General features: G+C 44.0%; 1 protein-coding gene across 1 annotated transcript in view; it reads left to right on the top strand.

Moving 5' to 3' along the window:
• The window catches only part of nbas (NBAS subunit of NRZ tethering complex), a 232,923-nt gene that overhangs the window by 18,948 nt on the left and 205,174 nt on the right, over positions 1-8,801 (top strand). The window contains exons 10-14 of the mRNA XM_008286182.1: positions 2,631-2,769; positions 2,858-2,923; positions 3,006-3,134; positions 4,507-4,570; positions 6,580-6,773. Coding sequence (XP_008284404.1) covers positions 2,631-2,769; positions 2,858-2,923; positions 3,006-3,134; positions 4,507-4,570; positions 6,580-6,773 — 592 coding nt within the window. The remainder of the gene's footprint in view (positions 1-2,630; positions 2,770-2,857; positions 2,924-3,005; positions 3,135-4,506; positions 4,571-6,579; positions 6,774-8,801) is intronic.

The following is an 8,801-nucleotide window of genomic DNA, read 5'->3' as shown; positions in this document are numbered from 1 at the left end:
GACAGTTTTGCATCATTCTGGGATATTTTAGGCATTTTTTTTGTCAGTTTGGACAATTTTCAGCTCATTTTTGACATTTATTTTATTATTCTGGACAATTTTTAGTTTTGCACTTTGTCATTTTTGACAATTCCTGATTTAATTCTGCACATTTTTAAGACCTTTTAGCTGCTTTCAGTAAAACTTTTCCAGCGTTCCTCTGACTGACAAACGTGTGTCAGTTTAAATTTGATGCATCAAATCAGATCTGCTTGTCAGCAGAGTCCCGAGCTGATTTTTCCTGCCAGTAGACCGAAAAAATGCAATTATAAACCTGCATATTTGTGCATAATTTGAGCTCTTTAGTGCATCACAGTTTGCTGCGACCGAGCCTTTTATTTAACCTGATGGAAGGAAGTTCTGCAGCGACGGTATAGAACGAAGGCTGAAGGAGAAGCAGCACATACCAGACATTCCTCTGCAGGCACGAGGTGCTTCAGCCCGGAACGAAGCCAACGAATACTCAGGAATAAATGAACCAATCACTTTAATGTGAAACCTGCAGGAATTCGCTGCAGAAGCCCGGGCCGTCCTTGGCCTTTCCTCGCCGCTCCGAGTCCAAAGGTTTCGGTTAATTATGTCTGGCTCCTGGCCGTGACCTCGCTGTTTTCAGCGCTCCCCAGTCTGCACGAACCAGATTTAGTTTGGCCAGTGAAGCTCGGTTTGGCAGCTTAATGGATTTTGGCAGCTACTGTCGAGTGTTTGCCAACTGATAGATGAGATAAAACTTTAATGATCCCTGTGTGGAAACTGGGTCAGCATCAGAGAGAAGAGAAGAGAGTTAAGAAAAGGAGAAGGTGATACACTGGAGCTCAGAAAAATAAATCCACAAGCTGAATGTGTTTGTGGAAATAATGTGTACGCTACTTTATAATGGCTGTGTGGAATCTGCAGACGTGCATCAGGAATACGAGAAGATGAATCTGTTTTTGTGAAACCTTAACATCTCAGAGAAGACAAAGGAACACCTCCAACCTTCAGGGCACCTGTCTGGACTAATTGGAGTAATTTTTGTTGGGATTTTAGTCATTTTGAACGAATCAAACATCAAACATGCAGGACTCCATCTGAGCCCAACACATTTATCATGGTCTTTCAGTTTTGGACAGATTTTAAATCATTTAGTTTATTCTTTGCTTGTTCTTGAAGAGTTTGGAGACATTTTGGACATGTTTCAAGTCATGTTAGACATCCTGGTTTTGACTTGGTTCTGATGTAGAAGCTCTTGTGATGATGATGTTCTCTGGATGTTCTCCTGCTGGAATCTTCCTCTTCTTCATCTGCTCAGCCAGTATCCTGGTTCATCCTCAGACATTCATGGAGCATCTAGAAACGTCATCAACACCTTCTGCCCTCATGCAGCCCCGTATCATGATGCTGCCACCTCCGTGCTTCACTGTCAGGACCATGCATCCCCTGTGGTGGTCCTGGTCAGGTTCACACCAAACATCTGGACTCCATCTGAGCCCAACACATTGATCTCCATCTGACCAGAGGATGTTCTCCAACATCCATCAGGCTTCTCTTCATGTTCTTTGGTGAACTTTGATGTGGAAGTTTAGCTGTGAGCAGCAGCCAGGTTTAGTTCTGGTCCTCCGTCCATAGAGGCTGATGTTCTGAAGTGTCCTTCACACTGTCTGAGCTTCACACTAACTCTGGTCTCCATTGATAAGCCCTGTGCCAAGTCTGAAGCAGCTGCCTTTGTCTGGTGTCCACAGCTCCATAGTGACAGTAGTTGACTGTCCGTGGAGTCGTTGTAGGAGGACGACCACTGCAGCCCTGATCAGTGCTGCTGTGGCTCCTTCTGGACCTCCTGGTTCCTGCTCACACTGGGCTGCACTGGGTTCTAGCTGCTCACTGATCTTCTGGATCCTTTTCCATCTTTGTCAAGTCTCTCAGTCAGATGTTTCTCCTCCTCTGTTCAGGTCTTCTCCATGTGGAGCCATGATGAAGACATAGATAGACACAGTCCATAGGTCCAGAACTGAGAAGGTTCTGCTGCTCTGTTCATGTCGGTAGACTGACTGGATTCACTTTGGTTATTTAAGTTTCTGCTTTGGGGCCTGAATGTTCAGTATCATCTTCCTAAAGTGTTTATTTCTAATTGTTTATTAGAGGAAATGCGCTCACGGTGCTTCAGTCGCTCTGAGCTGATGCAGCGTTGAATCATCTGACGTTTCAGTGATCTCGCTCTGAGCTGGATCACTCCTGTTGTTCACATATTTACTGTTTGGTTGTGGTGCAGCAGGGGGCAGTGTTGAGCTGGACAGCGCTGCTCCATCCGCTCCATTATTATTGAATCCGTCTCACTGCAAAGCCAAACACTCTGACCACTGTGCTGTGTTTTTTTTTTCTCTCTCTTAACTGAGCTCCACCATTGATTCCAAACACACTTTTTACTTCTGACAAATAATGTTTTAATCCCCTGATTTGCTAACTGGCACGTCAGCAGGGCCAACCTCTCTCTCTCCACTTTTAATTTTCCGTCCTTGTTATTCAGTGCAAATTGACGTGTTGGGCCGCCGTCAGGAAACCCACCAACGCCGTGTGTGTGTGTGTGTGTGTGTGTGTGTGTGTGTGTGTGTTTTCAGCCTGCTGCTGGTGGGGGGCTGCGAGTCGGGCGACGATGGAACATCCAAGGCCTCCTGCTGCGGCATCACGGCCTGGAGGACGCTGTCTGGTTCCCCACACTACAAACAGGTCACCAGCTACGAGGACGACGTCGGCACGGTGAGGACGCCACACGGCCGTGGCCTAAATACACAATAAACGCACAATAAAAACCACGCAGCAGCTAACTCTGGTTTCTGTGTGTCAGAGTCAGAAGAGAGGCTTCTTCAGGATGCCCAGCTTCAGGCTGTTTTCCAGACAAGGAGATGAGAAGGTAACAGAGCCTTCAGTCTGTTTATACGTCTCTAAAATCAATGCGCAGCAGCTCCTTAATAAAACCCGTGTGTGTCGTCCAGGACGGGGTTTTTAGGATGAGTCTGAGTCCTGACGGCGCCCTGCTGGCTGTGATTCACTTCTCTGGACGCCTGAGCCTCTGGGACGTCCCCTCCCTGAAGCAGAGGGCGGCCTGGAGCCAAGACCAGCAGGTACGCTGGGTTTTACCAACATGTGGGGGTTTAATGTCTGTGTGTGGTGGTTTTGTGTCTGTTTGTGGTTGTTTTATGTCTGTTTGTGGTGATTTTGTGGTTGTTTTGTGTTTGTTTGTGGTGGTTGTGTGTCTGTTTGTGGTGGTTTTGTGTCTGTTTGTGGTGGTTTTGTGTCTGTTTGTGGTGGTTTTGTGTCTGTTTGTGTTGGTTTTGTGTCTGTTTGTGGTGGTTTTGTGTCTGTTTGTGGTGGTTTTGTGTCTGTTTGTGGTGGTTTATGTCTGTGTGTGGTGGTTTTGTGTGTTTTTAGTGGTTGTTTTGTGTCTGTTTGTGGTGGTTTTATGTCTGTTTGTGGTGATTTATGTCTCTTTGTGTTGGTTTTGTGTCTCTTTGTGGTGGTTTTGTGTCTCTGTGTTGGTTTTGTGTCTCTTTGTGGTGGTTTTGTGTCTCTTTGTGGCTGTTTTGTGTCTCTTTGTGGTGGTTTTGTGTCTCTTTGTGGTGGTTTTGTGTCTCTGTGTTGGTTTTGTGTCTCTTTGTGGTGGTTTTGTGTCTCTTTGTGTTGGTTTTGTGTCTCTTTGTGTTGGTTTTTTGTCTCTGTGGTGGTTTTATGTCTGTTTGTGGTGGTTTTGTGTTGATTTGTGGTGGTTTTGTGTGTTTTTCTGGTCACTGTCTGTCTGTGTTATATTTTGTGGTTTAGCAGTTGATGATTTTGTGCTTCTTTGTTATTACTGTTTGTCTCTTTGGAATAGCTTTGTCTCTTTTTGTGCTTGTAGTTTATCCACGTGGTGGTTTTTGTGTCTCTTTTTGTGCTTTATTTTAGTCTCTGTTGTCTCTTTGCAGTTGTTTTGTGTATTTTATGTTGATTTTGCATCTATTTGTGATACTTTTGTGTCTCTTTATACTTATTTTTTGTCTCTTTGTCGTTGCGTTGTGTCCCTTTGTCCCTTTTTTTTCTTGTCCGTGTTGGTTTTGACTGTCCCTGTGGTTAGTTGTGTCTCTTTGTGGTCATTTTTTGCCTCCTTGTAGTCGTTTTGTGCCTCTCACCTGCTGCATGTGTTTGCGTGCTCTGGAAGGCGTCCATGTGTGCACTGCAGCGGCGCGTCCTGCTAATATTTCCTACATTAGATGCTTGGCTGAGTGTATTAATGTAATCTCTTTTCTGGCCAAGGTGTGCACAGAGAATGTGTTCGCTGGCTTACGGAGAACTTACATTTGCGGCGTGTTTTGCAGCGTGCGTGTTTGTTCTGCTTCACCGCCGTCACAGCTCCTGTTGGTGTGTAAACAGGGTTAGCAGATTAATTTCTTCCCTCCTCTCTCACTGCTTCTTCTTCTTCTTCTTCCTCTCGCTGCCTCCGTCCTTCGGTCCTCCCTGCAGCCAGGATTTGAGGAGATCAACCCGGAGTGGAAGACGTCGCTGGAGAGGAGGAAGAAAATAAAAGGTAGTTTGGCCTGAAGGGCTGCAGAGAGCCGACTTTGTTGCTGACATTGCAGTGCACGCCGGATACAATTTAATGATCTTTGACATGTCCTATTCACTGAATTACACACTTATTTAGACATACAACCGTACAGTATATGCCAAGGCCAGCATATATTTTTCTGCTTCAGTGTCCATGCCTGCGGATGTGTGTATTCCTGTGCTTGTGCAGCTGTAAAGTCTGGGGATTTTATTTTATTTTTTCTTTCCTGACAGTTTTGGGCCAGCGACGATGACAACTGTGACAGCTTGTGTAAGCAATAATCTGTGACTATGTCTTCATCTCAGGCGAGACAACTGATGTCCGCATGTGCAAATGCGCCGCGATCAGAAAGTTCAGAGACCGTCGGCCGTCACACGTGTGTGCGAACGGCGAGCCCGGGCGCAGCGTGACGTCGCACAATCGGTGTTTTTGTTTAATCCTTGCATATTTATCGCACACAGGATGTTGAGGTAGAACTGAATCCGACGGGTCGTGTTCTCCACATTATCTGTTCTCTGCACACCTCAGTCGAGCTGCAAGTGAAGTTATGATGAGACGAGCAGCGCGAGCGGTGATCGGAAAGTTCAGAGACCGCTGCGATGAGTCATTTAAAACCGCTTTCTTTCATTTTTGACGAGTCGAAAATGTTTCATTACCGAAGCCTCGCCTCTCGGCAGCCTTCATAGTAGCAGCATCGGTTTGTTCATGGTATTAAAACGTAATCTAAAAGAGCGGGGACAGAGAGAGAGAGCTGCAACTTCACCAGTCTGTGGATTAATTTATTAGATGTTTGTTCTGTAAAATGTCAGAAAATGATTAAGAAAATGCAGAGATGACAAAAACTAGAAAGTATTCATGCTTAAGAAGCTGCAATCAGACACACAGAGAGAATTTAGAGTGCTTTCACTGAAAAATTACACAAAGTGATTAATCGTTTATCAAATTAGTTCCCAACTAATTTAATTGTTGACATCTAATCTCTTAGTCGCCGCAGCTCTCGTAGACACTCCAGCCACATCTGGGAAAAAGTTTACCCCAAATTAATCTGTAAAAAGCTTCTTTCCCCACATTTATGCATCTATTTCGCATAATTTCATGACAAATTGATGCACGACCGGCTGGTTTCCTGGTTTGAGTGGAACAAAGCAGATGATTGGCTGTTAGGAGGAAGTGCGTCATCCCGCTGCCATATTTGGTATTACTGGGATCTTTAGGTGGCTGCTCTTTTTCCTGCAGCATCTCCAGTGTTAGGAAGCTGCAGGAGCACTGGGAGCTGTGTGTCGCTGCAAAGTTAAATCAGTTTTTAATTATTTTTTTTCTTCTTTCAGACTCACAGTCGCAGAAAATTTTGATTGCGCCTCATAAACCAGTTCAAACACTTGGGTATTAGTTAAAACTCGCAGATGCTAAATTCAAACACGTGTTAAAGTAGAAATATAATGCGAACTAGAGAACCTTTCTCTCTTTTGTGTTCGTCAGAATTCAGAAAAACGCAGCACATCACAGCAAGAAACTGTAAAAACACTTTTCCTGTGGTCTGCTCATCTGTGATGTGTCAGAAAATTTTACCAAATCACGTTATTTGTTTGTGTCTCGTTTAAAAAAAAATCGCCAACAGTAGACAATTTCAAAAATTTTGTGCTATACTTTGCGCTATTACACTTTATTCTCTTCGGAGAAGCACATTTTACATCCATGCTAATACAGTTTCTACTCGTGTTTCTACTTTTAGTTCATATTTTGTTCTTATGTTTAAATATTTTGAACTGTTTCTATTTCTTGGCTTTGAATGGAAGCAACTGTAACGCGAGCAATTTTCAATCGGGGATCAATAAAGTATTTTTGATTCTGAAAACATGGAAGCTTTAACCAACATTCAAATGACAGTTTTCTTCTTTTCAGCTGAACTGCAGGCTGTGTTCACGCAAAGCTAATCGGCGAGACGCCCGGTTCTGTGTTTAACGCTGCCTCTCCGTGTCTTCGCCCAGACAAGGAGCAGTACTTCCCCCTGGTGGACGTGAGCTGGTGGAGCGACAACGTCCTGATCCTGGCCCGCTGCTCCGGTTCCGTCACCGTCTCGTCGGTCCGGACGCTGAGGAACCTGCTGGGGAAGTCCTGCGAGTGGTTCGAGCCGTCGCCTCGGCTCACCGCCGCCCACGACGGCGGCTTCCTCAGCCTCGAGGTAAATGTCAGCGCGAGCTCAGGGGAGCAGATGGAGGGAGTTTGTACGACATCCTGGAGTCATGGATTATAGATTCTGACCTTCAGGGCCTTTAAAGGAGGATCATGACATAGAGGACGGTTGTTTTCATCCCCTACAGAGTTCAGGACCGCTCCGGCCTGTCGCTCATCTCAGTTTGTACCTTCTGGTCTGTTACGGTGGTGTTTTGTTTAAACCTCTGAACTCCAAGCAGCAGTTTCTGAGCGTTTTTTTAATAATTCTGTCTCATTTTTCTTCACTTTGGGTCATTTTTTCACTGCAACATAAAGTCCTGCAGCTCCTGACAGATTTCATACAAAAAAGAAACAAAAATGTGATTTTCTTTGATTTTTTTATTTTTATTTTGCAAAAACTGAAAAAGCCTGGAATCAGCATGTCCAACGTTTCTCAAATGTTGATATACAGCTATTTGGAGATCAAAATTGATATCCCGATTCTGGCACAGTGAACAAACAGTTGGCTATTCGGGTCCAGTCCTAGCCTGTACTTCAACCGATTTAATCTAAAATGTCTGAATTTTTGTCACCTGACTGTTGATCACAGCTGAGACACTGACGGACTCTTTGGTCGCGATGATGAGCACAGAATTTTTTGCTTTTTACGGATTCTAGCTAAAGCAAAATATCCGTTTCTTGCGATTTAAAACATTTTTTAAAAAACGAGACGCAGAATAACAGGATTTTGATGAATGATCTGGTTAGTTTTTTCTAACAGAACGAAGCATCATGGATGATTAGTTCATGGAATTTCTTTTCTTTCTCTGATGGTGCCATTTTTTTGCGCCAACACTTCCTGCAGTTCAACCGACTTAACCTAAAATGTCTTTGTCATGTGACTGTTCATCACTGGGAGCAACTTATGGCTAATTTTTAACAATGATTTAGATGAAATATCACGATTTTAGCTTAGATTTGACCCGAAGTAACCAAACAGGAATTACATCTGTGGTTTCCTCTTTTTTTACAGTTTCTGGTGCAACTTTGGTGATGTTTTTATAGATTTTTTTTCTGTTTCTTCCAAACCTGAGGCCAGATTTTGGTAAATTATTAGAACTTGTCAAATTAAAAATGCGCCGGTGTACACAGGTTCTGACTCTGCGGATCAGTTTCCCGACTAAACGCGGACCTAACGTCCCGTATCATTACATCCCTGCACTCGTAACGCCGGTAAAAGCAGGCGATGATGAAATCCGCTCCTGCACACAAAGAGCACCGATATCGCATCAGCCGGCTCTTTTATTTCACTCCTGCGCTGCTGCTGCTGCTGCTTTTTATTTAATTTTTTATCTGATTGCAGAGCGAGTGAGAAAAAGACAGATTTTTTTTCTTTAGCTGCCAGCTCTGGGGAAAGGTTTCATCAGCCTGCAGAGGGGGGATGGGGGTCTCTGGGTCCGTGTGCTGCTGCTGCTGCTGCTGCTGCTGCTGCTGCTGCTGCAGTGTGTGCATTCACGGAGGCTTTTCTCAGCGCAGGTTTTGTTCAACACGTTCGCACAAAGACGACGGAGCTCGTATTGTGTGTTTTCCTCCACGTGAGAGCTCCGCAATAACGTGACCTTGTGCTTTCATGAGTGTTAGTGCAAGCAGCAGTAGGTTAAAGAGGTAAATTCTTAGCTTTTTTTCAGTGTGTTAAAACCTAAAAAAAGGCTTTAATCGTGATTTATTTTACTGGAAACCTTGTAAAACACATCGAAGGACGAACGCCAGCGTTGTATACACTCCACACGTCTAATGGAGCTGGTAAAGCTTTACACTGTGAATATTTCCAGGCCCTTGGAGTGTGTAGAGGTTTTTTTTTCATAATTTCTGAGCCTTGTAGCTTCATAAACACAGGAGACAGACACGTGGGCGATTTGTGAGGCATTTTGGGATTTGTTTTGGACATTTTAAAAACCATTTTGGAACATTTTTGTGTGATATTAGAAATATTTGCATAATTTTGTGCAAATTTTAATCATTGTGGACCATTTTTCAGTCACATTGAACATTTTTT

This window comes from Stegastes partitus, unplaced genomic scaffold (genome assembly GCF_000690725.1).
Source record: "Stegastes partitus isolate 25-593 unplaced genomic scaffold, Stegastes_partitus-1.0.2 Scaffold439, whole genome shotgun sequence".
NCBI classification, from domain to species: Eukaryota; Metazoa; Chordata; class Actinopteri; family Pomacentridae; genus Stegastes; species Stegastes partitus.
This window is presented reverse-complemented; position numbering and strand designations above follow the sequence as displayed.